Below are 26131 nucleotides of genomic sequence, written 5' to 3' on the forward strand. Positions count from 1 at the left end.
CGGGGCTCCCCCACGGGGCCGCACCGGGTGGGAGTTGGGGGTAGTGGAGGGCACCGGGCACAAGCCGCGGTCGCAACGGGATAACGGGCACCGGTACACGTCTGCCCGGAACAAGCATGGCGGCCTCTGCCCGGAACAAACATGGTGGCCACCCGCCCTGCGCCATCGGGAGGGAGGGCGGTGTTGCCCGATACCAAAATGGCGATCAGGGGCTCGGCGTGGCCGCGCTTCCGCTCTAAGCATGCGCGGAGGTGGTGTTGGTGCGGCGCGTCTGTGATGTCATCGCGCTGCGCCGTCGCGGGGAAGAGACCACGTGGAAAATGGAGGGGGAGAGCGGGGCGGCCCCGGGGCCCGAGAGACCCAACGGGGCGGCCCCGGTACCGGCCCCCGCTCCAGCCCCGGCCTCGGCTCCAGCCCCGGCCCGGCGGCGTCGTAAAGCTGGGAAGAATCGAAAGGAAGCGGCAGCGGCGGTGCCTGCGATCCCGCGGGGGCGGCCCAAATCGGGGAGGGTGTGGAAGGACCCGGGCAAGAAGAGGTGGGAGCGGAGGGTGTCGGAGTTCGGGGGGCGGTTTCCAGTGTTCGAGGGGGGGTCTCCAGAATTCGGGGGGTATTCAAGCTTGGGGGGGGGGTCTCCAAGTCTGTGGGGAGGTCTCCGGGGTTTGGGGGATCTCCAAGCCTGTTGGGGGGTCTCTTTTGGGGGCAGGTCTGATTGGGGCTTCTTAGTCTCCTGGGGGAGGCTCTGTAGGGGGACAGTTTTGGGTAACGGGGCTGTTTTGGGGGTGCGTTGGGTTGGGCTGTGTTGATGTGTTCACAGGGTGGGTCTGGGGCTGTTAATGGGTTAGGGGAAGGGCTGAGCTGGGGGGTCTGGGGGGCTCTGACCTGACGTGGCCTCTCTGCCCACCCAGGTTCTCACACATGATCCAGGACAAGGCCCTTCGCTCCTCCTGGGCGAGGAAGATGAAGGAGCGGCAGGAGAAGAAGCTGGTCCAGGACCTGGCACGGCAGCTGCAGGAGGCGAAGCAGAGAGAGAGGGAGGTAAGAGGAGTCATAGAATCGTGTTGGTTGGAAAAGACACCCAAGATCATCAAGTCCAACCATAACCCACCCCTGGCACTGCCCCATGTCCTGAGAACCTCATGTCCGTCTGTCCAGCCCTCCAGGGCTGGTGACTCCAGCACTGCCCTGGGCAGCCTGTTCAATGCCCCACAGCCCTTTGGGGAAGAAATTGTTCCTAAATCCAACCTCAACCTCCCCTGGTGTGACTTGAGGCCATTAGATGATACATCAGAGATATAAATATATTTAAAACCAAAGCTACAGACATCAGAATTTCACCGTGGTGTTACCGCGGTGAGCACAAACCCCAGCCGGGACGGCTTATTACTCCTGCCAAATCCCGGCTGCAACACTCACATGCTGCGAGTCACCGACTCGGAATCGACTCGCTCGGGCAGTTCAGACCTCGTGCCAGGGAAACAAAAGCTGCTGCCTTGGCTCTGTGCAGCGGATTTAACGCTCGGGCGGGTGTTGCTGGTGCTGCCGCAGCCGCGGGGCGACGCTGGGTTGGGTTTGAGCCCAGAGGGACCCGCGGGGAATGTTTTGGTGCCGTTTCCCGCAGGAGAAGAAGCGTCGCCGGGAGGAAAACCTGAAGCGGCGGCTGGAGAACGAGCGGAAAGCAGAGATTGTCCAAGTGGTGAGTGCCTGGGGACACCCCGCTCATGGCTGGGGACACCGTGGTGACCTCCAGAGCCTGGGCACTGGGCTCCAGTTTGCTCCAGTTCCTCTCCCTGTCGAGCAGCACTGGGAGAACTGGGGAGTTCCAGCTACAGCGGGGGGTTCGCTCCTCTGCCGAGGGTGCAGTTTCTGTGCCTGAAATCCCCTTTTTTCCCCTCCTCATGCAGATCCGTAACCCGCTGAAGCTCAAACGGGCCAAGAAGAAGCAGCTGCGGCGGGTGGAGAAGCGGGACACGCTGGCCCTGCTCCAGAAAACGCCCGTGCGGTGCAAAACAGCCGCGGATTGAGACGGGGAGCACGGCACCGCGGGTTTCGGCGGGTCCCCCCACTCCCCGGGGACAATGCTCCGTGTTGGATGGACATTGGGGCAGGAACCGGCTGCTGGACCCCCTGCCCTGTGTGGGTGACAACCAGGGGCTGGAGGAACTGCTTCACCTGCCCAAATCTGCTTTTTCTTCATAAAAATGAAAAGGAACTGAGCTGGACTTGCCTCCGAGGACTTAGGGGGCTGGTGGCTCCACTTTGGGGCTCCCTCGGCCATCCTGGGGTCACAGAGCCTCAGGTCCCCTTGTCCCCCGAGCCCGTTACCCCCCTGTCACAAGGAGAGGGACACCTGGTGCCTCCTGTCACCTTCTCTGGGAGTGCAGGCTGGGTTTCTGGGGGGGGTGCAGCTGGAGAGGACTCGGAGGGGAAAACAAGAAGGATTTCTAAATTTTCCTGGTTTTTCTTGTTTTCTAAACGCCCTTTTCTGCATTCCTGCTGAGGGCTGTGTCTGAGCTGGCTGGGAGCCTGGTGGGTGGGCCGGGCTGGACAAGGGTGTCACTTTGGGGGGGCAAACAAGGCTGGTACCTGGGCCCAGAGCTTCATCCTGGGTGGGGGGGACACAAGCTGGTGGCCCCAGGGTGAGCAGTGGCCATGGGGGGTAAGGGTGGGGTAACACCCTGATAACCCGCTGGGCAAGAATTGGGGGGTTCCCAGGGGGAGGTGTCCTGGGCAGGGTGGGGGGAGCTGGTGGAACTGTGGGGGGGCCCAGCGGAGCCGTGGGGGGGCAGGCATTCCGGTCACAGGCCAGGAGGGCTCTGCCCTCGCCGCTCCCCAGGTTAATGATTACTGAGGCGATAACAGCAGCGCGGGGCAGGCAGAGTCCTGTCCCCCCCATCCCGCCCAGAGCCGCGGCCCCAGCCCAGCCTGCGCCTCGCCGGGTAAGGGGGGGGGCGAGGGGCCCGTCCCCGTGGGGTTGGGGCTCCGGGGGGCTGTTTTCCTGCGCGGGGGGACGTGGGGGAACCAGGTGTCTCCTCCCGGACTGGACTTGGGCCAGGGCTTTACTGGGATCAGTCCCGCGGCCTGGCTGCTGAAACGGTGGGTGTGTGGAACTGGGGGGGGGCCCTGACCCCCAAATCCCTCCCCAGGTCCAGCCCGGGGGTGCAGAGGGGGAGGACGGGGTGGGGGAACAGAAGGAAAAGTGGTGTCAAGTTTTGGGGGGGGTGGGGGGAGGGCTGGGGATGGGGGTGCTGGGGGGGGTGCAGTGCTGTGTGTCCTTGGGGGGGAGCAGGGAGGGAGGGGTGGGTTATTAACTAAATAATTTATGGAATATTATTTACCTTTATGAGCTGCTGCTTCAGAAGTAAAGTGGGCTGGTTTAACCCCCTGTAAATTCAGACCTGAATTGCATCTACAATGACTTACATTGCTGAGCTTTTTTCTACAGCAGCCATATAAACATTTCTAGACATTATCCTCGAAGAGGTATAGATATCTAGTCCATAACTGTGATTAAGATAATTTACATTTAAAGGAAAAATCAACTAAACGTAATAATGAGAATAACTGAACACGACAGCCATGTCAATGTAGAACAAACAGCGTTTAGACTCTTGTAGTTGTGATAAGAAACAGACACACCAGATTTTTATGAAAGACTGAAAAATGATTACACGTAGCAGAATTAAAGAGTACGATGTGAAAGGTGACTGAGTGCCCAGTTGTGAGCCCCATGGTGTGCTCGCCGTGTCCCCAGCGTCCCTGGGGAGGAAGGGGGACACCTCACCGCGATCCCCGAGCCGTGACACCCGCCTCCATCCCCAGGTGCGCCATGGTGGAGGTGACGGTGACACCGCAGTCCTCGCTGGCCGACCGGCCGGTGCAGGTGCACGTTCGGGGACTGTCCCCGTCCCAGCTCGTCACCCTGCGGGCATGGCTGGCGGACGAGCAGGGCGACGTCTTCCAATCTCGGGCTTTCTTCCACGCCGACGAGGCGGGCGAGGTGGACCCCGGCCGCCATCCCGCCCTGGGGGGCAGCTACACCGGCGTCTGGCCCATGGGGCTGCTCTGGTTCCTGCAGCCCGACACCCTTTTCCGACGGCTGGTCAAGCGCGACGTAGTCGGCAGCCCCTTCCTGCTGCACCTTGAGGTCTTCGACGGCCTCTGCTTGGTCACTGGTCCCCAGGACCGGCCGCTGGCGTCCTGCGAGGCCAAGCGGTGGTACGTGGGTCCCGGCGTGCAGCGGGTGCCCATCGGGGAGGGACGTGTCCGCGGGGCCCTCTTCTTGCCACCTGGTGAGCATCGGGGTGCGGGTACCCTCGATTGGTTGTCCTGGTCCCCAGTGGTGACACCCTGGGGTGGCACCAGTGGCTCCTCTTCCCCCTGCAGTCACGGTCTCTCCCGCAGGACCAGGACCCTTCCCGGGGGTGATTGACTTGTTTGGGGGTGCGGGTGGCCTCATCGAGTTCCGCGCGGGGCTGTTGGCCACCCGGGGTTTCGCCGTGCTGGCCCTGGCTTTCTTCGCCTACAAGGACCTGCCCCACACGCTGGCCCAGCTCGACATGGAGTATTTCGAGGAGGCGGCTGAGCTGCTTCTGCGGCAGCCCAAGGTGAGCCCTGCGGCACAGCGGGTGGTACCAGCAAGTTATGGGGACATCCTGGTGAGTGGGATATCCTGGTGACCAGGGACATCTTGATAAGCGAGATGTTCTGGGGACATCCCAGTGAGTGGGACATGCTAGTGACTAGCGATGTTCTGGAGAGCAACATGTCTTGGCGACGTTGTGATGAGTGGGATGTTCTGTGAATATCCTGATAAGCAAGACGTCCTGGGGACATCTCAGTGAGTGGGATGTCCTGGTGATGGGGGATGTCCTGGTGAGCAGGGGCATCCCAGGGAATGGGATGTCCTGGGAACATCGTGGTAGATGTCCTGGTGACATCCCAATGAGCAGGATGTCCTGGTGACCAGGGATGTCCCAGTGAATGGGATGTCCTGGTGACCAGTGACATCCTGATAAGCAAGATGTCCTGGTGACATCCCAGTGAGCAGGATGTCCTGGTGACCAGGGATGTCCTAGCCAGCGGGTTGTCCTCGTGCCTGGGGACATCCCGGTGACGTGCTGGTGAGCGGTGCTGCCAGTTGGCTCCATTTCCCCCCCGCCACAGGTGCGAGGCCCCGGCCTGGGCGTCATCGGGGTTTCCAAAGGCGCAGAGGTGGCCCTGGCCATGGCCGCCTTCCTCCCGCAAGTGGTGGCCACGGTGTGGATCAACGGCACAGCCTTCCTCCACGGCAACTCCCTGCTCTACAGGGACCTCCACATCCCCTCCATCCCCTACTTCATCGAACGCGTTGTCTTCACCGAGATGGGGGCTATGGACAACTCAGCCATTTTTGGGGACCCCCAGGACCCCATGTACAGCTCCTCGGCCATCCCCACTGAGAAGATCCGCGGGAAGGTCCTTTTCGTGGTGGGGGAGGCCGACCGCAGCTTCAACAGCAAGCTCTTTGCCCAGCTGGCCATGGCGCGGATGTCACCCGCGAGCTGCCGCCTCCTCTCCTACCCCGGGGCCGGGCACCTGATTGAGCCCCCCGGCTCCCCGCTCTGTAGCATCTCCAGCATTCGGGGCACCCCCAAACCAGTGGTTTGGGGGGGTGAAGCCCAAGCCCACGCCAAAGCTCAGGAGCATTCGTGGCAGGAGATCATCCAGTTCCTGGAGCTCCAGCTGGGTCCCACCAGCACCGTGAAGCTGTGATGGCTGCGGGGGGGAAAGGGGCCAGGGTCACCCCATTTGTCACCCTGCTCAATAAAATGCACCCTGCTCACGGCGCTGCCTGTGCCCATGGCGTGGGGACACCAGGTGACAGCACGTGGGAGGACCCCAATGTGTCTATAGGTACATCTATAGGCGCGGGGCGGGTTGGGGTGCCCCTGGAGCTGATATCGCTGTTTAATGAGGCTGTTAAGATTTTGGGGGGGGCTATAGCCAAACCCCCAGCTCTGTGCACCCTTTCGCTATAAACCGGGGTTCAGCACCAAGAGATGGTGGGATCGGAGTGGGTTTCTCCCCCCAAAACGCTGAGGACAGCGACTCCCATGGGGCAGGGGGATCAAACCCCCCAAAATGCTGGGACAGGGGATGGCACAGGGTCACGGTTGGCAGGTGCTGGGGCAGGAGGTGGCCGTGACCATCACAGCGGCATCGGGGCGGGGGGTGACTTAGTTTAGTCTATAATCAAGATAAAACCCAGAAAGGAAAGTTCTGGAAAACAGGGGGAGAGGAAACCCCCAAAGCAGCCACCCCAGGGGACCGAGGTCCCTTCTCCCAGGGGACAAAGGGCCCTGTGGAGGATTTTCTGTTCCCGGTGGCATTGCCAGCAGGGTGTGCAGCCGCCAAGGGGGGAATCGGAGACAATTACCCCATCATCTGTCCCCAGAACTCACCGAAGACGTGACATTGTGCTCCAGATGTCCCCAGATGCCATCGCTGTCCTCACCGGCTCCTGGCAAGGCGGGGGGACACACAGCAGCCCCGTCCCGGTCGGTGTGGTCCCCGTTCCCCGTTTGCAGGACAATCTCTCCCGCCGCGGGACAAACAGCTTCGTGTTCCTCCCTGGTGACCCCGGCACGGCCACGGGAGGTGACAGCGCGGTCGGGGGCACCGAGGTCACCAGTGGCAGGGGAGCGCGGAGCCCTGGCCGGGCACCGTACCGGCACGGCCCTCCGGTCATCTGACCCCCCCCCGCCACGTCCCAGCCCTATAAATCCCCGTCCCCAGCACCGAGCCACAAACGAGCCCCAGTGTCACTGTCACCGCCATGGGACGGGGCTGCTCCCTCCTCCTGCTGCTGCTGCTGCTGCCCCCGGGTCCCCGAGCCGCCGTCTCCCTCCTGCGCTACCGCTACGACTGCGGGGACCAGGGGATGCAGCTGCTGGCGCATCCCCCCCCCGGCCGCACCGTCCGCTTCAAGGTCCTGGGTGAGAAACTGCCCCCCCCAGGTCTCCTTTTGGGGTGACATGTGCCAAAACCTTTAGGGTTACCCCAAAACCTGAGTGCTGCGGGGTGCTGGTGGGGAAGATCCCATCCTTGATGGGATCAGCCTGATGGGTTGGGTGGGATTTTTGGCATGGGGGGGGGCGGTGTGAGCATCGCGGCGCGCGGTTGTGTCACCTCACCTTCCCACCGTGTCCCCGCAGATGAATTTGGGACCCGCTTCGACGTGGCCAATTGCTCCATCTGCCTCCACTGGCTCAACACGGGGACGGACGGCACCGTCATCTTCTCCTCTGGCTACGAGGGCTGCCACGTCCTGGTCAAGGTGATGTCCCCGTCCCTCCTGTTGTCCCATTGTCCCCTCCCTTTGCCAGCAGGCTCTGGGGTGACAGCCCCTCCCGTCCCGCCGCAGGAGGACCGGTACGTCCTGAGGGTGCAGCTGGAGGAGCTGCTGCTCAGCGGGGTCCTGGTGGCCTCCTACCAAGTCAACATGACGTGTCCGCAGGCGGCGGACGACGAGATCGTCAACACCCGCACCGAGCACCAGCCCGGCCGTGGTGACACCGGCCACCGGCCCCAGACCAATGTCCTTGTCCCCCTGTCCCAGCCTGGCCTCCTGCACCATGTGTCCCAGTCTGTCCTCGCCCACCCGGGACCCCAAATCTCTGCCCAAAGCCACTCGGAGCGGGGACATCCCATAGCTCAGACCCAGCCTGTCCTACTGCACCCAGGGATCCAGTCCCAGCCTAGCCAGGCTCGCCCAGGGCTCCAGCCGCACGGGGGCTTCATACGCCCGGGCATGCAGCTCCCAGCCCAGCCTGGGCTTCAAAACCCAAACCGGGCTGGCTTGGTGCGCCCTGGAGCTCAAACCCAACACAACCTCCTTCGCCCAGGGGTTCAGACCCAAAATCAGCCGGGACTTGTGAGCCCCGGAGCTCAAAACCAACCAGGTTTTCTTCGCCCAGGGGTTCAGACCCAGAATCAGCTGGGACTTGTGCACCCTGGAGCTCAAAACCAACACAATTTTCTTCGTCCCGGGGTTCAGACCCAAAACCAGGCTGGTTTGGTGCACCCCGGAGCTCAAACCCAACATCTCCTTCGTCCAGGGCTTCAAAACCAAATCCAGCCTGGGCTTGTGCACCCTGGAGCCCAAAGCCAACCAGGTTTTCTTCGCCCAGGGGTTCAGATCCAAAATCAGCCTGGATTTGTGAGCCATGGAGCGCAAAACCAACCAGGTTTTCTTCGTCCAGGGGTTCAGCCCCAAAACCAGCCTGGTTTGGTGCACCCTGGTGTCCAGTCTGGTTTAACACACGCTGGTGCTCAAACTCAAACTGGCTTTGTACGCCCAGGAGCTCAGCCCCAAAACCAGCCTGGTTTAACTCGCCCCAGCCTTCAGACCCAGTCCCAAACTGGTCTCCTCCACCCTGGGCTCCAGAGCCAAACTGGGCTATCTCACCTTAGTCCCCAGTCGGGTTTAGTCCACTCAGCTCTGCAGAGCCAAACTGGGCTGGTCCATTCCCAACCCGGCCTAATGCACCCGGGTCTCCAGTCCCGCCCAGGTTTGGTCCACCCTGGGTTCCAGGCTCAGCCTCAGCCGGGTTTAGTGAGTCCAGGACTCCAGCCCCAAGCCCAGCCTGGCTTACTGCACCCCGGGCTTCAGACCCAGCCTAGGCTGCTGCAGTCCACGGCTCTCTTCTACCCCTCTGCAGGGGCAGGTAAGGACACAGAGTGGGACAGAGGGGACACTCTGGTAGGGGGATACTCAGGGTGACAGTGTCCCCTCTGTGCCACCGCAGGGACGCAGCTGACGCGGGAGCAGTGCCAGGTGACGGTGGGGAGGATGGCGTGCGTGGCCCCCCCGGGCCGGGAGCCATGTCTGCAGGCGGGATGCTGCTACGATGACATGGACCGCGTGGCGCCCTGCTACTACGGCAACACAGGTAGGACGTTTGCGGGGGTCCCTGGGGACACCCTGTCGTCATCAGGGGGTGACAGGTGCTCACAGGTCACCCCCTCGTGTCACAAGCCACCGTGCAGTGCCTGCTGGACGGTCACTTCGTGCTGGTGGTGCCACGGGGACTCGTCACCCAGCCCTACAACCTGGACAGCGTGCGCCTGGCCAGCGCGCAGCCCGGCTGCCAGCCCCTGCGCGTCACCGACGCCTTCGTCATGTTCCGCTTCGCCGTCACCCAGTGCGGCACCACCGTCCAGGTACGGGGGTGTCACCCCCCAAAAAAGCCGCTCAGAGCCTTCTGGGGACACTGACACCTCGTGCGCATCCCCCCCAGGTGATCGAGGACCAGCTGGTCTATGAGAACCAGCTCATCTCCACCATTGATGTCCAGGGGTCCCCCCGCGGCTCCATCACCCGCGACAGCACCTACATGTAAGGGGAGGGGGGAGTAAAGCTGGGACCCCCCCCCCAGCAAAGCCCATCCTGTTCCCCATCCACCTGCAGCACCCCCAGACCTGTACCCCCACTTGCTGCCACCAGGACCCCCAGGCAGGTCCCCCCTTCCTTGGGGACACTGCGGGGTGCTGGAAGATGCCGGGGGGGGACACCCAGTTCTGCTCTGACCCCAGCCTCCAAGCTCGCTGCATCTACAACGCCAGCGACCTGCTGCCGCTCCACATGGAGGTGGCCGTCCCTCCCACCGTCACCCCCCTGGCCATGCAGGGACCACTGGGGCTGCAGCTCCGCATCGCCACTGGTGAGCACCCGCCCTGTCCCTGCCGTGTGTCCCCTTCACGTCCCACTCACCCCCTCATCGTCCCCGCAGACGAGAGCTACAGTTCGTACCACGCCGAGGGCGACTTCCCGCTGGTGCGGGTGCTGCGGGACCCCATCTACGTGGAGGTTCGGCTGCTGCACAAGACGGACCCCAACTTGGTGCTGGTTCTGCACCAGTGCTGGGCATCCCCTGGCACCCCCGGCACTGCCGAGCCCCAGTGGCCCATCCTGGTGGATGGGTGAGTGGTGGGGGGGCAGGAGGAGGGTGTGGGGGTGTCACTGTACCAACCGAGGGTCCTTCTCTCACACCCAGGTGTCCCTACACGGGTGACAACTACAGGACGCAGCTGGTGCCGGTGGGACCAGCCACACCGCAGCTGCCCTTCCCCAGTCACTACCAGCGCTTCGTCATCTCCACCTTCACCTTCGTGGAGCCGCCCTCCATGGCCGTGCTGGAAGGAGAGGTGGGGGCCCTGCAGCATCGCCCCAGGGGTGGGCGGGGGCTTCAGATGTCCCCCGTTGTCCACTGAGCCCCCCAGTGTCACCAATCCCCCGTCCCACCACATTTTCAGGGTGGCAGTGCCGCGTCTTCCTCTCCCAACTCCACAACTGCAATGAGGGCCCCACTCTTCTTTTTTTGGGGGGGTCACAGCCCCTTCTTGGGGTGGCCCCCAGCCCTGCTGAGTCCCACTCCCCGTTCCCAGGTGTACATCTCCTGCAGCGCCTCGGTGTGTCACCTGGCCCAGCCCGAGCCCTGCCGGCCCTCCTGCCAGCTGGGAGTGCCCTCGCGTGAGTCTCGGGGTGCCTGTCACCCCCCCGCCTGTCACCCCCTCACCTGTCACCCCCCCAGCTTCCCACACCGACCCCCTGCCCCTCCGCAGGAGCCCGTCGCTCCCTGGGTGACAACGGGACAACTGAGGCCATCGTCACCTCGCAGGGACACATCATCTTCCCCAAGGTCCCCAAGGCACAGAGAGGCTGAGGCCAAAGGGACGGGGTGAGTGTCCCCTCCCCTCTCGAACTGTCCCCCCGCTTCATCCCCGCTCTAACTCAACTCTTCCTCCTCCTCTTCCTCCAGCCAGACACCACTTGACATCCCCCAGCAAGCTGGAAAAATAAACCGGTTCATAACGCGGTGGCTGCGGTGGTGGTTTGTCCCTTGGGGACAGTCCTTTGTCCCCATCCCAGAGCTGGTGGCACCCAGAGCTCCTCTCAACCCCCCCAGCAGCCCCCCCTCTGCCTTCCGTACCCTGCGGACGACACAGCGCTCCGGTGAATCCTTCTTTTATTTCCTTACCGAAACTAGATCACTGCTTACAAAACCTGCACGGTGCGTCCCCCCCGCCCCGAAATTCCACCCCCTGCCCCCCTCCCTGGCCACAAACACCCCCCAGCGCCGGGGCTGGAACCTCCCGGTGCGCGTTACAACCGCAGAACAGAAACTAAAAGCAGAAAAAGACACAAGCGAAACTCAAAAAGGAGAAAACTAAAAGGAGAAAACTAAAAGGAGAAAACTAAAAGGAGAAAGCGCAGAAGGCGATGAAGAAGCGATAAACCACTTGCCCCCTCCCCACCCCAAAACTCCCTCCCCAACCCCCAGCGTGCCAGCAAGACCCCCCTGCAGACCCCGTTACAGGCTGTAGAACTTGAGGCTGCGGTCCATGCCGGTGGAGGCGATGAACTTGGCGTGGTGGCCAAAAGCCACTCCCGTGGTGAGGCCACTGTGCTCTGGGGGGGGAAATAAAATACAAACAATCCCGTGGTGTCACTGCAGTGACTGGGGACACCCCCCGCCCAAGGGTCTTGCTGCAGGCAGAGGCACTTTTCATCCCCACAGACCCCAAAAAGCTATTTTCTATCCCCAAAAAGCCATTTTCTGCCCCCAAAAAGCCATTTTCTGGCCCCAAAAAGCCATTTTCTGGCCCCAAAAAGCAACCTAGAAGGCCCCCCCAACCTCTGCCCCTCCTCACCTGTGAAGTGGAGGATTTCCGTCCACTGCTTGCAGATGTAGATCTGCACGTCCGTCCCGCCCAGCGCCAGGTAGGTACCGCTCTGGTCGAAGATGAGAGACTTCACCTGCGGACAAGGGAGTGAGGCTTCAAATTTTGGCCAAAAAGCTCCAAAAATATGGGTTTTTTTGGGGTGCTGGGGGGGTAGCACCACTGCGTGGGGCTCCCCCAAAGCAGAAGACAACGGTCAGGAGAAATTCTGGGGTGGTGGAGAGCAGGAGAGCAGACCCATCGTGGGGACAAGGGGACGGTGAGGCACCTCGAAGTTGTTGTCCAGCTGCAACGTCTTGAAATTCTTGAGTTTGCGCAAATCCCAGAGTTTGACGGAGGAATCGTCGGCCGCCGTGGCCAGGTAGTAGCCGTTCTCCGAGAAGGCGATGCTGGTGATGGGGCCCGAGTGGCCGGGGAAGTTGGCCACGTTGGTGCGTTCCTGGGGATAAAACATAAAAGGGTTAAGCAACCAGTGACAAACCCTCCTTTCTGTCACCCCTTCTCTTGGGGACGCAGCAAACGCTTTATCGTCGCTCGACAAGACCAGAAGCAGCCGCTCTTGAGCTGAAACTTTGTATTTTGAGAGAAAAACTCATGAGTTTCCCCCAAAACGTTGTACCAGCGCCACACCTCGGCCTCGCCGCTCTGCCGGGCGCTGAGCCCCCAACACCTCTCTGTGCCCCCATCCCTCCTACCTTCAGATCCCAGATCTTGATCTGAGAATCCATCGTCCCTGTTCCAAAAATGAGCCCGTCCGGGTGGAACTGGGCACAAGTGAGAGCTGCAAAGACACGGGGGGGAGATTGGGAGGGTTGGGGAGATTTTCTGATTTTTAGCAGCCCCCCCAAAGTTATTTTGAGCTCTGAGCTCAGAACAGCCCCCCCAGGGTGGGGAGACTCATCTTACCGCAGCCAGAGCTCTCATCTGTCACCTTGGTGAGGACACGGCCTGTCTGGATATCCGAAAAAGCCCAATACTGGAAAGAAAAAGAACAAAAACGTTGAGCAGAGAGAGAGGAGAAGGCGGGAGGGGGGTCTGTGACTCCGGGAGGGTCTCACCTGGTCGTCGGAGGAGCTGAGGAGATAATCGCCCGTGGCGTGGAGGCTCAGCCCCGTGACAGAGCCCTCGTGGGCACGGACGACCTGCACGCAGGAGGCGTTGGGGACAGACCAGATGCGGATGGTGGCATCGGGAGAAGCCGAGAACACCAAATCCTAAAGAGGAATGAGGCAGAGATGTTGTTAACACACACAAGGAATGTCATCTCTCCGTCTGAGGGAGGTTTTGACAGGCCCAGAAAAGCAAATTGGGTTGTGACGGAAGAGACAAAACGCTGGGCTAAGCGCACCTGAGATGGGTGGAAGACGACGCTGGTGACCTTCTTGGTGTGTCCCTTGAGCGTGGCCAGGATCTGCTCCGAGCTCTTGTCAAAGACGATGACGTTTTTATCAGCCCCGCCTGGAAAACAAAGCAAGAAGTGGTGAGAGACGCATCCGTGGCAACCAAGACCAAGTTCACCCGCTTTTCCTGGCAACCACCATCCCCAGCAGCTTTGCCCTGAGCCCAGAGAATCCCTCGCGCCCCTCTGTCCCCAAAAAAAGGCACAAAGGGACCCGCTCCCAGGCACACACAGGCTCTCGGTGACACCACGCGAGTCCCCGGCAAGCGGAGGAGCTTCCCTTACCGGTGAGGATCTTGTTGGTGTCGGAAGGACAGAGGTCCAAGGCGAGAATTCCCGGGATGCTGGCGCTGTGCAGACCCTGCGCGACGGAGGAGGATGCCAGATTAATGCCACAAGCAAGAAAATTCACGCCAGGAGCAAGAAAACTAACGCCACGAGCAAGAAAACTAACGCCACGAGCAAGAAAATTAATGCTGGGAGCAAGAAAATTAACGTAATGAGCAAGAAAACCGTGGGCTGTTGCACAGAGTCACCAGTCTGTCACTTATCGACGCTGCGAAGCGGCACAGAGGGGCCAGGGGGATTTTTTGAGCCCCCGACTGTGTCACAGCACTCACCACGTGCGAAGCAACCTGCCGGTATTTGCTGAGCTCCTCCGGTTTCACCAGCTCCTCCGGCACAGTCTTGCCTCTCTGCGAAAGGAAAACAGCGCGCACATAAACACTGGGGGCTCTCGCAGCACAGTTCGGCCACCACGGTGTTTTGGGAACAAAAAGGGGTCACGTACCTTCTTCCGCTCTGTGGTCAGCACCGTCGCCTTGTCTTGAAGCTGTGAAACAAGAAGGGGGTCACAGTGGGGTTTTCATGCGGGGAGGAGGGGAAAAACCACTGCTGGGGGCTGGAGTGGCACAAGTAAAGAGCTTTTACCTTCTGGATGATCTCGGGGGTCATGCCTGCGAGCTCGCCCAGGTCCATGGACTCGCCGGCTCCCTGCGCGGGTGGAAATGGGGCTGGTTAAACCCAGAGAGGGGACGAGGGGACATGGGCAGCCAGAGGGAAAGCGCCCAGGGGGCAGTGGGGACTCACCGCCACGTTGGGCTGCGAGGACGGCACCGCCTGTGGCACGATGAGCCCGGCCTGCGGCTTCAGAGTGGCCAAAGCTGCGGGGAAAGAGGAAAAGCTCAAGTTCACAAGGTGCTCGGAGGGGAAAGGAGATGGTGTGTGGTGCGGTGACAGCCACCGAGACCACCCACATGCCCGAGACCTGCAGCCCCCACCCCGTGTCACCCCACGTCACCTTCTCTGGCAGCGGTGACCTCCTTGGTGAGGCGGGCAATGACGCGGCAGGCGGCGTCGTGCTGGTAGAGCGCGTGGGACAGCTCCTGGCGCGTGGTCTGGAGCTGCTGGCGCAGCGTGAAGCTGTGCAGCATGACGGCGTCCTGGGGAACACGCAGAGTCAGGAAGGGAAAAGTGTGGGCAGGGAGAGAAACAGGCTTGGGGATGAATCCTGGGGTCAGTTTTGGGCCCCTCACACCAAGAAAGGCCTTGAGGTGCTGAGCTGAGAGAAGGGAACGGAGCTGGTAAGGGGCTGGAGCACAATTGTGATGGAGCGGCTGAGGGACCTGGGGGGTTCAGCTGGAGAACAGGAGCTGAGGGGAGACCTTCTGATCTCTGAACTGCCTGAAAGGAGCTTGGAGCCAGGGGGGTCGGGCTCTGCTCCCCAGGAACAAGCGCCAGGAGCAGAGGAAACGGCCTCAAGTTGCACCAGGGGAGGTTGAGGTTGGATGTGGGGAACAATTTCTTCCCCAAAGGGCTGTGGGGCATTGGAACAGGCTGCCCAGAGTAGTCGTGGAGTCACCATCCCTGGAGGGCTGGACAGACAGACATGAGGTTCTCAGGACATGGGGCAGGGACAGGGGTGGGGGAACGGGTGGACTCGATGATCTCGAGGGGCTTTTCCACCCAAAACACGCCTATGAGAGCCGCAGGCTGCTGTGCCCCAGTTACTCACCCATTCATCCTGCAGAGCCTTGAGGATGGCCGGGATGCTGGTGGCGGACGGCGGCTTGGGTCGGATCGGGTGGGCAACTGGCAACGAGACAACACCGTCACCCTCCCAAAAACCACCTCCTGCACCCCCGGTCCCCGCAGGGTGGGAGAACCAGCACAGCCCCCCTCCCCAGCGGTACCTTTGATGTCGATGAGCTGCTCCTCGGACAGGGGCTGGTTGTTCACGGGGTCGGTGCCGTTCTCCGCGATGTATTTCTCGATCAGCCGCCGCTCGTAGACGTGGTTGGAAACCGGGGAGACGCAGGGGTGCTCGGGGACCTCGTTGGAAACTGCGGCGGGGGAGGGAGAGGAGGGGTTACGGTACAGAGCGGGGGTTTCGGTACCGAACGCAGGTTACGGTACAGAATGGGGATTACTGCCCGGGGGTTACGGTGCCGAAAGTGGGGTTACGGTATGGAACGGGGGTCACGGTACCACCCGGGGGTTACGGTACCGAACGGCGGGCTGTGGTATCCCCCGCGGGTTAGGGCAAGGGATGGGGGTTACGGCACCGAACGGGGATCACGGTACCGAACGGGGCCTCCCCGCCCGTCCCCCCGCTCACTGGAGCAGATGAGGGCCATGGCGGGGCCCGGCAGCCGCGGGGCTCGGCCTGCGGGCCGCTCCGCCTCCGCTCGAAGCGCCGGTGCTGGTTCCGGTTCCGGGCGACGCTCCCACCGGCTCACGCGGGCGCCGCCGCCGCTCCGCCGCCACCGGAAACGGAAGCGCTCCCGGCGTGCCCCGCGCCAACGCCCCCAACCCCCCGAGTAACGACGCCTCCCGGCGTGCCCCGCGCCCAGCCCGTTGTTATGGCGACCGCGTCCCAGCATGCACCGCGCGCTCGGATGTCCCCCCCATGAGGACTACAGCTCCCGGCGTGCCCCGCGGCGTCTCCCGGACTACAGCTCCCGGCGTGCCCCGCGGCGGCGGCGGCCGGTGGGTCTGTGCGCGCGCCCCGGGCCCGCCGGCTCCGCAGCGCCCCCGCGCGGCGGCGGTGAGCGCTGCCCCCCCCGGGGGGCCCGGGCGGTGGGGATGGGGCGGGGGGAACGCGGGGGCGGGGGGACCGGGACTCGGGCGGGAAGACGCAAGGCGAAGGGGACGGGGGGTTGGGGGGTCCCAGGGTGGGGGACACGGGGGGCCCGGCGGGTTTGGGGGTGTCCTGGCGGGGGGAGCTCGGGGGGACGAAGAGGGAGGGGGGGACTGGGGTGGTAATGGGGGGAGAGGGGGTGACACCCCGCTCGGGGGGGACACTCCGGGACCGGAGACGGACGGGGCGGGTGGGGGGGGCGCAGAGCGGGGGTCCCGGGGGTGTGGGGTGTCCTGGGGGGACAGCGGTGGCTGCGCCCCGTCCCGCAGCACCCGCGCCCCTCGCCGGGACAGGGGATGTCACAGTGTCCCCGTGTCCCCCCCAAACCGGGCCCGTGTCCTTGGGCAGGGCGTCCCGGTGACGTCCGACCTAAAGATAGCCGGGTGGGGGGGACACGGGGGACACAGAGGACAGCGGCCCCAAAGCCGCCCGGAGGTGGCCCCGCCATGGCGGGGGGGAACGTGTCAGCACCTCGGGGGGGTCCCTGTCCCCACAGAGCCCCCGGCCCGGCGGCGGGACACACGCGATGGGGGGTGACACGGGGCGCCGGGCCCTGCTGGCCGCGCTGCTGTGGGTCCCCGTCCTCGGGGTGACAGCGGGGGACAGCCAGCACGCCTTTGAGGGTCCCAGCGCTGTCCCCGATGACCTGTTGTCACGGCTGGGCCGAGCCGCCTGGGACACCCTGGAGAGCTGGGTGGGTCCCCAGCCCCTGCGGCTGGTGGCAGAGGTGAGGTCTGTCCCGGTGTCCCCTCCTCTAGGGACACGGCGGGGCCGCCACCCACCGCCACCCCTTCTTATCCCCGCAGAGTCTCTCCGCCACCCTCTGGATCGTGTCCTCGGGGATCTCGGTGGCTTTGACCACGCTCTGCGGGATCATCGGTGACCTCCTGGCCGCCTCCGGCATCACCGGTGAGCGTCGAGGGGAGCGGGGGGGGATCACCCCGGCTTCATCACCCGCACCGGTGACACCCGTGACACTTTCCCGCAGGTGACCGGCTGGTGCGTGCGGCAGCGCTGGCTCCCGGGGAGGTGCAGCGGGTGCTGCTGTGGGGTCTGGTGGCTCTGGCGGGGTCCTGGGTGCTGTCGCGGGTGCGGGGGCTCCTGCTCCCCACCCTGCGCTGGGTGACACTCTGCTGCTTCCTGGGCGCCTTCCTGCACGTCACCGCGTCCCCCGAGAGCCCCACGGCGCAGGCGGGGATGCTGCTGGGGCTCTGGGTGCTCTACACCCTTTTGGGGAGCCTCTTGGCCCCCTCAAGCTCCAGCGCCCGCCTGGACGCCGCTGTGCGCAGCCTGGAGTGGAAGGTGGAGGAGCTGCGGCGGCGGCAGAAGTGGGGGGGCCCTCGGAACCAAGAGGAATGATGCCCCCACACCTTGGGGTGTCACATCAGCTCTGTACCCCCAATTTTGCGCCCTCCATGCTGAGCACCCTGTCCCCCTTTCTCTGCCCACTCCCCATCCCTGCCCCTGTGAGCCTCCCTCACCCCGCGGTGCACACCAGCCTGGGAGCCCCCCAATATCACTGGGGGTCCCCTTATCCTGCTGGGGCCCCCCCCTCAGTGCAGCACCCCGAAAACTGGAGCTCCCCTCCTTGCACACACACCACGGTGCCTTAACAACAGCCACGAGTGCCTTCCCCTAGCAGGGGTCGTATGGCCCCTGTGTCCCTCCAGGCCCAAATCCAGCCTCACCACGGTGGGGGGAGCACCCCAATCCCCCCTACCACAGTGAGGGGGTTACAGGGACACCTCAACCCCCCTACCATGGTTGGGGGAACAAGGACACCCCAATTCCCCTTCACCCACCCTGGTGGCTGTTGTGCCCATCAGAGGGGACCCAGCTCCTCACTCCAGGCGTCACCCCAGCCTAAAATGGGGCGGGTCTCTGCTCATTTGGGGGGATCGCAGCCCCCCCCGGGCCCCATGCTGTCGGTCCTTGGGTTTTCAGCTGCTTTTTGGACTGTTTTGATATGCGGTTCTGAATAAAGGCGGTTTCACCGTGGCCTGGTCGGCTGATGTCCCTGTGGGGGTTCCCCTTGGGGGCTGCCTGTCCCCCCACACCCCACTCAGGCTGGAGGACACGGGTGGCACATTTCAGGGGCACAGGAGGGTGTCACACTTGCCCTACACTTGTCCCTCTCCCTCTGTTTGCTGAGGAGGAGGAGGAAGGGGGAGTTGATCCGTGCCAGGATCCGTCCCCTTCTCCGTGTCCCCATCGCCCTCCAGTTGTCCCCGCTGCCCGTTCCACCTGTCCCCAGCAACAGCGACCCTGCGGTCCCTCCCGTGTCCCCAGTGTCCCCCAGTTGCCCCAGTTGGGGTAAGACAGGGAAGGATGGACACGAACTGGTGTGGGAGTCCCCCGTGTGTGTGCGGGGTCCCACCACATGGCCAGTTGTGTCACCTGGGGGGGACAGGGACAGGGTTAGAGATAGAAATGGGGAGAGGGATGGGGACAGGGGTGGGGAATGGGATGGCGACAAGAATGGGGACAGAGATGGCGTGGGGACGGGGACAGGATGGGAGTGGGAATGGGGATAGGGAAGGGGTCGGGGACAGGGATGGGGACAGGAATGGGGACAGGGGTGAGGCTTGGACGGGGCCGGGAGTGGGACAGGGACGGGAGTGGAACAGGGACATGGACAGGGACGGGAGTGGGACAGGGATGGGGACAGGAACGGGGCCGAAGCGGGAGCGGTGCCCGGCGCTGCCCAGGGCCGGTGTTTAGGACCCGGCGGGACGAGGCGGCGCCGGTGCCGGTCCCGCCCCGGCCCCATTGTCTGGGCGCGGAGGCGGAGGGACGGGAGCGGCGGCTGCCGCTGGCACGGAGGCTCTGCGGAGCCAGCCCCGGCCATGGCCCCCGCACCGGCCCCGGTACCGGCTCCGGTACCGGCCCCGGGGACGCGGCTGGCGCTGCTGGCCGCCGCCCTGCTCTGCGCATCAGGTGAGTGCGGCGGCACCGGGACCGACACCGACACCGGCACCGGCACCGACGCTGGCACCGGCACCAGCACCGGGACCGGCGGCAGCCCCGCGCCGGGTTCCGCACCCGATGGCGGGGGAAATCCCCGCCATCCCGCCTGGATCCGCTCCCACCGCGGGTCCCGCGGTCCCGGGCGACCTGTCTCCCCGCATTCGGGATCGCCGGGATCCGCTCTCCACGGGTCCGTCCCCCCCCCCCCCCCTTTTCTCCGGATCCCCCAAGATCTCGAGGGGATCCGCTCCCCCTGTGCCACATGCGATTCCCCAAGGAACGTGGGATCTGCTGTGATCGCAGGGGGTGGATCTCCCCGCCATCCACACGGGATCCCTGCGGCCCGAGGGGGTCTGCTTCCCCCATCCTCCCGCGATCTCCCCACTCACCCGATCCCCCGCGATCTGCCCGCGGGGGGAGCTGCCCCCTCCCCTGCCCACGGGGAGCTGTGGATCGGGCGAGATCTGTCCCCCGTGGGGAAGGGCGATCCTGGCGGGATCTGTTCCATGTGCATGGGGAACCCGGTGATCCGGATACCCCGATTCGGGATCCCACCCTGGGGGACCTGTCACCACCCCTGTCCCCACGAGGGGAGCGGGTCCCCACCCCGCTGGCACAGCCAGGGCAGCATAACGAGTGCTGCTTCGTTAGTGGGGAGCAGCCAGGCCTGGGGGGGAACCACGCTGGACCCCCCAACCCTGACCCTAGCATTAGTGGGGTGTCACCGGAGGGGCACGGGGGTTGCGATGGGGCAGAATCCTGGAGTGCAGGGTGTCCTTGTCCCCAAGAGGGCAGGGGTGGCCAGGTGGGTCCTGGAGTGGGTCCTGGGGGCAGGAGGAGGGAGATGGGGGGGCTGGAGGGGTCCTGGGGGCAGAGGAGCTGTCACCAAGCTGCAGCATCAGACTGTGGGCTCGGAGACCCCCACTCACCGTCCCCCGGCACCCCTTGCCCTCCGTGGCCACCGATGCCAGTGACACAGCCCCTGTCCTCGCAGCGAGGGGCGATGGGGACCCCTCTGACCCCGTGTACCTACCGGCGGATCTGGAGGTGCTGGGGGTGCCTGAGTATTACCGGCTGCAGCGGGCGGACCAGGACGTGCCCCCCAACGCGTCCCTGCACGCCCACACTGCGACCTTCCTGCTGCTGCGGCACGGCCCCCCCGCGCACCCCCTCGTGCGGGCCACCTACCCCCCCTTCAGCACCCGCCAGGTAAAACCGCCCCCACCGCCCCCGCCGCCCCTGGGGCAGCCCAGCCCCCCAACTCCATCCCTGGATGTTTTTTGCAGGAGTTGCCCACGGAGCACCCCCCGGGGAGGGACGGCCCCTCGGCAGCGTGGGCCATCCGCGCCGTGTCCCTCGAGAGCGCCGTGTCCCCCAACGAGCCCGTCGCCCGCGTCCTTTTCCATCTGCAGGGTCCCGACTGGCTGCTGGGGCAGCGGGACCACCCCCGGGACCACCTTGGGGTGCAGGAGCACCCTGGGGAGCAGCCTAGACAAGGGGAGCACCCAAGGAAGCGTGACCACCCTGGGCAGTGGGACCACCATGGGGTGCGGGACCACCTTGGGCAACGGGAGCACCCCAGGGAGCACCCCAGGGATCGGGACCACCCTGGGGTGCGGGACAACCCCGAGGAGCGGGACCTCCCCTGCGTCGCCCTCCATGCGCACCACCGTGGCCGGGTGGCCCGTGGGACATGTCGCCTGCAGGTCAGTGCCACCCACCGGGGCAGGACCCCCCCATCCTGGGGACCACCCTGCTCATTCCCCACTGACCTGCGACACTGTTTTCCATCTCCTCCAGGCACCCCTGGGCGTCTGCGTGGTGGAGCTGGAGATCCCCCCGCGCTGGTTCTCCCCATCCCCACGGGCAGCCGATGCCCCCGGGGAGCCCCCCGAGCCCGTTGAGCTGCACTACAGTGTGGTGGGGCCGGGGGAGTGCGGCGGTGGGGGGGGCCGGGAGCGGAGCCGCCGCGGAGGGGACGCACCCCAGTACCTGGGGGCTCTGGAGCTGCGGGCAACCGAGCCGGCAAGGCGACAGGAGGTTCGGCTGGATGACAAGGTGCTGCTGCGGGTCCCCGATGCCACCTTGCGCCCAGGACAACGCTTCACCGCCACCCTCGCCCTGCAGAACAACTTCACCGCCGACCAGCTGACGCTGCGGTGAGACCCCCACCCCGTGGGCAGGGGATCCCCCGTGGTGGGTGACAGGACATCGTGTGACAGGGGTTTGGTGACAGGATCAAGGCGAAGAAGGGGCTGCAGGTGGTGGCCGCCCGCCCCGGTGTGCCCAGCGCCTGGAGTGCCCAGCTGGAGCGCACGCGGGGTCCCAAGCACTCCACGGCTGTGGTGACGTGTCGGCGCAGCGGGGACAACCGCGGTGGATGGAGGTGGGAGCGGCGTGACACCCCGGGGGTCCCCGGTGTGGGAGGGGGCTCCTGTGTGGGGGCACAGTGGTGCCCAGTTAGAGCAACGGGGTCTGTGTGTGGCATTGCCTCCATCCCAGTTTGGCCCAGTTGGAGCAGGTGGAGCTGTGCATTGCACCACTGCCATCCCAGTATAACCCACAGGCACCTGTGCATTGCACCACTGCCATCCCAGTATAACCCACGGGCACCTGTGCCTTGCACCACTCCCATCCCAGTATAACCCAGAGGCACCTTCATGTTGTGCTGCTTCCATCCCAATATGACCCAGTGGGTCCAGGGGGACCTGTGCATTGCACTGCTCCCATCCCAGTATGGCCCAGTTGGAGCAAGATAACTTGTGCATTGCACTGCTCCCATCCCAGTATGGCCCAGTTGGGGCACCTGTGTTTTGCATCACTCCCAGTACAGCCCAGGGTGACCTGTGCATTGCACCAGTCCCATCCCAGTAGGTCCCGGTGGGGGAACTGGGAGGCACAGGGCAGCCCTGACCCCCGTGCGGTGACACAGGGTGGCCGACTCGGCCACGTTCCTGCACCTGGAGCTGGCGGTGGAGAACGGGACGGGGGGGCTGGCGCCGGGGGGGCTGGCGCGGCCCCTCACCTGGCAGGTGGAGTACCCGGGCCAGGACCCCGAGGCCCAGAAGGACAAACTGGTTTGGGAGATCCAGGTGTCGGAGCGGGACGTCCGCGCCCTCGTCCCCCTCGTACAGGTGGGTACCTGCAAACCAGACCCCCCCCACCCCGGTTATGGGGGGCCACACTCTAACCCCCATTTACCCCCAAGGAGCTGGAGATCCTGAATACCGCCCTGCTGACCGGGGTCCCCCGTTCCGTACCGGTCAAACTGGTGATGGTAGAGGCGGGGGGCGGTGTGACTGAGCTCCCCGAGCCGCCGGGCTGCGAGTCGGCCGACAAACAGGTGCTGCAGGTGAGTGTGACCCTCCGTGTCCCCCCCTTTTTCCCTCGTCCCTCTCGGGCTGCCTGCTCCCCCTCTGCGTGTCGCCCCCCAGGTTTCGGATGCCTGCGACGCCGTGTTCGTGGGGGGCAAGGAGAGCCGTGGGGCGCGGGGGGCGCGGGTGGATTTTTGGTCACGGCGCCTGCACGCTTCGCTGCGCTTCACCGTCTGGGCGCCGCTGCTGCCGCTGCGTGTCCAGCTGGGTGACACCGCGCTGGAGCAGGTGCGGGGCTGGCGGCTGCCCGGTGGCCCCGACAGGTGAGAGCAGTGACTGGGGGGGATGCTGCTGCCACCCCCTGTCACCGCGGCGGTGGGCGAGGGGGGAGCTGGCAGCGGGTGCGGAGTCCCACCGCGCTTGTGATGCGTGTCCCTGTCCTGCTGAGCCCAAGGGTGTTTGAGAGCATGTCCCCTGCCCTGCTGAGCCCTGGGGGACTTGTGACACATGTCCCTGTCACGCTGAGCCCTGTGGGACTTATGACACGTGTCCCTGCCCTACTGAGCCCCATGGTACCCATGAGATGCGCCCCTGCCCTGCTGAGCCCCCATACACTCGTGACACATATCCCTGCCCCCTTGAGCCCCCACATGCTCGTTACGTGTCCCTGCCCCACTGAGCCCCATGGTGCTGTACACCCCAGCCCCTCCCAGCCCCCACGCACTCATGACACCCCCCAGCAGCCCCAGGCAGCCCCGCAGGGCTGGTGACACCCGTGTCCCCGCAGTGTCCCGGCGGAGGCGGATGAGCCCGGGGAGGACGGTGATCGGCGGGCGCGGAGCTGCCGCCCTCAGTACCAGCGCACGGCGCTGAGGGTCCTGGCGCACTTTGTCGCCCACCCCCTGGACGGTGGCCGTCACCTCGCCTACCTGCCCGGTCCCCAGTGGCTCCTGGATGTCACCCACCTGGTGGCCAGCCGGACCCGGGTGCAGGACCCCCGGGTGGCCACACTGGAGGGGGACACTGTGATTGGCCGGGAGCCAGGGGTTACCTCGGTGGAGGTAGGTTTGGGGGTGGCGCCACATTTTGGAGGGGTGCAGGGGTGGCCCTGGGGGGAGATGGGGGATTGGAGGGTGTCCTGGGGGCTGGAGAGAGGGACAAAGTGGGGCTGGGGACCAGGACAGGGTGTGAAGAGGATGGGGACACAGAGGCCATGCAGTTTGGGGCTCACAAGGTCCCCGCCGTGTCCCCCCAGGTCCGCTCCCCACTCTCTGACTCCATCCTGGGGGAGCAGATGCTGGTGGTGTCGGAGGAGAAGGTGACAGTGACAGCGCTGCATCCCCAGCTGGTGGCCGGGCTGTCCCTGACGCTGCGCCCAGAGCCAGGTCACCCTGGTGTTGTCACCGCTACCACCTTGGGGACAACCATCCTGCGTGCCCCCAAGCAGGTGAGAGGGGTGGGAGGAATGCTCAAGGTGCCCGGTGTCCCCAAACCCCAGTGTCACCCACCTGGTGTCCCTGGCAGGAGGCGACACTGTCCGTCTGGCTGTCCTTCTCTGACCGCACGCTGGCGCCGCTGGAGCTGTATGGGCAGGACGCAGCCTTGATCTTGACCTCGCTTGACCCTGCTGTGGTCACCGTGTCACCCGCTGTCCCCGCCGCCCGCCCGCGGGTGGTGGCAGAGGGCGCGGGGCGGGGGGCTCTGCTGCAGCTCAGCCTGCACCCCCCGGACGCTTGTCGCCGCGGCCGGCACCGCGTGGGCGCGTTGGCCACAGCCACCACCTGGCTCGAGGTGGGGGACAACCGGCGTGTCCCCACGCCCCGCGGCGGCCGCCCCCCCCGGCCCAGCCCACCCTTCCCACGCGCCGAGGGGGCCATGTCGGGGGAGGCGGTGACGGTGGCCACCGAGCCGCGGCGGAGGGTCCCCGCTGGTGTGGGACCTTCCTCCACCAAGCTCCAAGGGTTGGGGTCCTCCTCCGAGGAAGAGGAGGAGGGAGAGGAAGGTTACGGCCACGGCCACGCCACCGGGGACGAAGAGGAGGAGGAGGATGAGATGGTGAAGGCTCCGCAGCGGGTGACTGACCTGGAGATCGGCATGTACGTCCTGCTGGGGGTCTTCTGCCTCGCCATCTTCATCTTCCTCATCAACTGCATCTTCTTCGTCCTGCGCTACCAGCAGAAGGAGCTGCCGGACGCCGGGGCCACCTCCCCGGCCCCCCAGCCCCACAACTGGGTTTGGCTGGGCACTGACCAGGAGGAGCTGAGCCGGCAACTGGACCGGCGGCAGCCCGAGCCCCCGGCCGCCCCCGCCGCGGCCACCGACACCGGGCGCTGCTGCTGCGACGCCCCCAACGCCAACACCGCGCCGGGTGACCAAGTGGGTGTCCCCCCCGCTGGCACCGCCACGCCACACAAAGACACCCCGGGGGGCGGCGGGAGGAGGAAGCGGGTGGAATTTGTCACCTTCGCCCCACCCCGCGTCCCTGAGGAGCCCCCCCAGCCTGTCCCCAACGTCCAGTCCATCCTGGTGGCTGGTGACGATGACATTCGCTGGGTGTGCGAGGACATGGGGCTGCGGGACCCCGAGGAGCTCCGCAGCTACATGGAGAGGATTCGGGGCAGCTCCTGACCCCCAGGGGGGGCAGCCCCCAGCCCTCCCAAACCAGTAAGGGACCCACCTCCTCCTCATGTCACCTCGGGAGGGGACATGTCCCCCATTCCCCAGGACCGCTGCACATCCCTCTTGGTGGCCTGAGCCACCTGAGGGACCAGCCCCACATGGTGGGGGGGTCTCCACCCAGCTCGGGGTCCACACCAGCCCCCCCCAAACCTCGGTGACATCGGTGTCCCTACTGCTCGGGGTCTCATTGCGACATTGTGTTCATAGTGATGATGATGATGGTGACGAGTCCTGTGGTCTGATCCCGGGGAGGGGCCTGTGCCCCCCCCACATCACCGTTTTGTACGACTGACATTTTCTACGTCCCGCCGCGGGGGGGGCGGCCGCCGGGGGCTGCTATTTATGGCAGGTTTTTAAAATTCTGACGTTGTTACAAAAAAATTAAAATATTTAAAAAAAAAGACAAGTGTCCTGTCATTGTCCCCGGGCTGGGGGGGGGAAGTTGGAGACACGGTGAGGGGACCAGAGAGGTGACAGAGATACAGATATATAATGGGTAGGTGAGAAAGACAGGAAGCTCAGAGGAGGCAGACGATGGGCAGGCACCCCCGCCAGCCCTCCACACCCCCCAGCTCCCCCCCGACCACGTTTTCTTTCATGATTTTGGGTGAAAACAGGTGGCACATCTTTGGGGTCACCATGGAGTGTCCCCTGAAGGTCCTTGGCCACGATGTCCCAGCTGCCGGTGGCCTCAAGAGCATCCTCCTGCCCCAAAAAACAGGGGAGATGGAGGGAACCCCATGCTCTACACCATCACCCCGTGGAGCTCGGGGGAACCTGGGGTGCCACTGGGGATGTTGTCCCACGAGGTGCCACCGCTGATGTCCCAAGCCCATGACATGGTGACTCACCAGGAGCTGCCAAATCGTGGCTCCCACAAGATCCCTGTCCCCCAAGGGCTGAGGGTGACCT

At 64.7% G+C, this 26131-nt stretch overlaps 6 protein-coding genes across 7 annotated transcripts; 5 read left to right on the forward strand and 1 right to left on the reverse strand.

Annotated features, from left to right (window-relative positions):
• The first annotated feature begins 67 nt into the window (after positions 1 to 67).
• On the forward strand, positions 68 to 2213 carry CCDC86 (coiled-coil domain containing 86). Its single transcript, XM_065065649.1, has 4 exons — positions 68 to 535; positions 906 to 1035; positions 1619 to 1693; positions 1902 to 2213. The coding sequence occupies exons 1-4, from the start codon at positions 321 to 323 to the stop codon at positions 2019 to 2021; spliced, it is 540 nt and encodes a 179-aa protein (XP_064921721.1). The 5' UTR covers positions 68 to 320; the 3' UTR covers positions 2022 to 2213.
• Positions 2214 to 2439: 226 nt separating this feature from the next.
• On the forward strand, positions 2440 to 5824 carry LOC102094683 (acyl-coenzyme A amino acid N-acyltransferase 2). 2 transcript variants are annotated; one of them, XM_065065647.1, is made up of 4 exons: positions 2440 to 2936; positions 3820 to 4289; positions 4402 to 4604; positions 5164 to 5824. In XM_065065647.1, exons 2-4 carry the CDS (start codon positions 3827 to 3829, stop codon positions 5749 to 5751), a joined length of 1254 nt encoding a protein of 417 aa, XP_064921719.1. In that variant the 5' UTR covers positions 2440 to 2936; positions 3820 to 3826; the 3' UTR covers positions 5752 to 5824. The 2 variants fall into 2 exon arrangements, with proteins under 2 accessions (XP_064921719.1, XP_064921720.1); XM_065065648.1 differs by lacking the exon at positions 2440 to 2936 and adding an exon at positions 2944 to 3093.
• Positions 5825 to 5949: 125 nt separating this feature from the next.
• ZP1 (zona pellucida glycoprotein 1) lies at positions 5950 to 10859 on the forward strand. The gene is made up of 12 exons (XM_065065645.1): positions 5950 to 6974; positions 7194 to 7315; positions 7403 to 8705; positions 8787 to 8930; positions 9017 to 9201; positions 9279 to 9376; positions 9574 to 9701; positions 9771 to 9960; positions 10035 to 10185; positions 10426 to 10510; positions 10603 to 10718; positions 10800 to 10859. Exons 1-11 carry the CDS (start codon positions 6815 to 6817, stop codon positions 10701 to 10703), a joined length of 2667 nt encoding a protein of 888 aa, XP_064921717.1. The 5' UTR covers positions 5950 to 6814; the 3' UTR covers positions 10704 to 10718; positions 10800 to 10859.
• Positions 10860 to 10989: 130 nt separating this feature from the next.
• PRPF19 (pre-mRNA processing factor 19) lies at positions 10990 to 15931 on the reverse strand. The gene is made up of 16 exons (XM_021299169.2): positions 15738 to 15931; positions 15313 to 15462; positions 15135 to 15211; positions 14421 to 14562; positions 14210 to 14283; positions 14051 to 14113; positions 13911 to 13952; positions 13741 to 13815; positions 13406 to 13481; positions 13070 to 13179; positions 12780 to 12935; positions 12628 to 12697; positions 12417 to 12502; positions 11990 to 12160; positions 11692 to 11797; positions 10990 to 11449 (listed from the first exon to the last, which is right to left on the reverse strand). The coding sequence occupies exons 1-16, from the start codon at positions 15754 to 15756 to the stop codon at positions 11352 to 11354; spliced, it is 1515 nt and encodes a 504-aa protein (XP_021154844.2). The 5' UTR covers positions 15757 to 15931; the 3' UTR covers positions 10990 to 11351.
• On the forward strand, positions 15758 to 18257 carry TMEM109 (transmembrane protein 109). Its single transcript, XM_065065650.1, has 4 exons — positions 15758 to 16166; positions 16756 to 16986; positions 17066 to 17168; positions 17248 to 18257. The coding sequence occupies exons 1-4, from the start codon at positions 16029 to 16031 to the stop codon at positions 17616 to 17618; spliced, it is 843 nt and encodes a 280-aa protein (XP_064921722.1). The 5' UTR covers positions 15758 to 16028; the 3' UTR covers positions 17619 to 18257.
• Positions 18258 to 19020: 763 nt separating this feature from the next.
• TMEM132A (transmembrane protein 132A) lies at positions 19021 to 25584 on the forward strand. The gene is made up of 11 exons (XM_065065644.1): positions 19021 to 19196; positions 20221 to 20435; positions 20513 to 20932; positions 21027 to 21385; positions 21463 to 21612; positions 22159 to 22360; positions 22435 to 22578; positions 22661 to 22863; positions 23328 to 23601; positions 23796 to 23987; positions 24065 to 25584. The coding sequence occupies exons 1-11, from the start codon at positions 19106 to 19108 to the stop codon at positions 25166 to 25168; spliced, it is 3354 nt and encodes a 1117-aa protein (XP_064921716.1). The 5' UTR covers positions 19021 to 19105; the 3' UTR covers positions 25169 to 25584.
• The last annotated feature ends 547 nt before the right edge of the window (positions 25585 to 26131 follow it).

Source organism: Columba livia, chromosome 5 (assembly GCF_036013475.1).
Source record: "Columba livia isolate bColLiv1 breed racing homer chromosome 5, bColLiv1.pat.W.v2, whole genome shotgun sequence".
Taxonomy (NCBI): Eukaryota; Metazoa; Chordata; class Aves; order Columbiformes; family Columbidae; genus Columba; species Columba livia.

What these genes read in the sequence shown, in the direction of transcription:
- CCDC86 (XM_065065649.1), top strand. Translation starts at nt 321, where the DNA reads ATGGAGGGGGAGAGCGGGGCGGCCCCGGGGCCCGAGAGACCCAACGGG. An exon ending in AAGGACCCGGGCAAGAAGAG is followed by an intron (nt 536 to 905) that starts GTGGGAGCGGAG and finishes CTGCCCACCCAG; the next exon opens with GTTCTCACACATGATCCAGG. An exon ending in CGAAGCAGAGAGAGAGGGAG is followed by an intron (nt 1,036 to 1,618) that starts GTAAGAGGAGTC and finishes CGTTTCCCGCAG; the next exon opens with GAGAAGAAGCGTCGCCGGGA.
- LOC102094683 (XM_065065647.1), top strand. Translation starts at nt 3,827, where the DNA reads ATGGTGGAGGTGACGGTGACACCGCAGTCCTCGCTGGCCGACCGGCCG. An exon ending in GGCCCTCTTCTTGCCACCTG is followed by an intron (nt 4,290 to 4,401) that starts GTGAGCATCGGG and finishes TCTCTCCCGCAG; the next exon opens with GACCAGGACCCTTCCCGGGG. An exon ending in TGCTTCTGCGGCAGCCCAAG is followed by an intron (nt 4,605 to 5,163) that starts GTGAGCCCTGCG and finishes CCCCCGCCACAG; the next exon opens with GTGCGAGGCCCCGGCCTGGG.
- ZP1 (XM_065065645.1), top strand. Translation starts at nt 6,815, where the DNA reads ATGGGACGGGGCTGCTCCCTCCTCCTGCTGCTGCTGCTGCTGCCCCCG. An exon ending in CTGCTACTACGGCAACACAG is followed by an intron (nt 8,931 to 9,016) that starts GTAGGACGTTTG and finishes TCGTGTCACAAG; the next exon opens with CCACCGTGCAGTGCCTGCTG. An exon ending in ACCCGCGACAGCACCTACAT is followed by an intron (nt 9,377 to 9,573) that starts GTAAGGGGAGGG and finishes CTCTGACCCCAG; the next exon opens with CCTCCAAGCTCGCTGCATCT.
- PRPF19 (XM_021299169.2), bottom strand. An exon ending in TCGTCTTCCACCCATCTCAG is followed by an intron (nt 12,936 to 13,069) that starts GTGCGCTTAGCC and finishes ATTCCTCTTTAG; the next exon opens with GATTTGGTGTTCTCGGCTTC. An exon ending in TCAGCTCCTCCGACGACCAG is followed by an intron (nt 12,698 to 12,779) that starts GTGAGACCCTCC and finishes TTTTCTTTCCAG; the next exon opens with TATTGGGCTTTTTCGGATAT.
- TMEM109 (XM_065065650.1), top strand. Translation starts at nt 16,029, where the DNA reads ATGAGGACTACAGCTCCCGGCGTGCCCCGCGGCGTCTCCCGGACTACA. An exon ending in AGCGCCCCCGCGCGGCGGCG is followed by an intron (nt 16,167 to 16,755) that starts GTGAGCGCTGCC and finishes CTGTCCCCACAG; the next exon opens with AGCCCCCGGCCCGGCGGCGG. An exon ending in GGCCGCCTCCGGCATCACCG is followed by an intron (nt 17,169 to 17,247) that starts GTGAGCGTCGAG and finishes ACTTTCCCGCAG; the next exon opens with GTGACCGGCTGGTGCGTGCG.
- TMEM132A (XM_065065644.1), top strand. Translation starts at nt 19,106, where the DNA reads ATGGCCCCCGCACCGGCCCCGGTACCGGCTCCGGTACCGGCCCCGGGG. An exon ending in GTGGGACATGTCGCCTGCAG is followed by an intron (nt 20,933 to 21,026) that starts GTCAGTGCCACC and finishes CATCTCCTCCAG; the next exon opens with GCACCCCTGGGCGTCTGCGT. An exon ending in TCCTGCGTGCCCCCAAGCAG is followed by an intron (nt 23,988 to 24,064) that starts GTGAGAGGGGTG and finishes TGTCCCTGGCAG; the next exon opens with GAGGCGACACTGTCCGTCTG.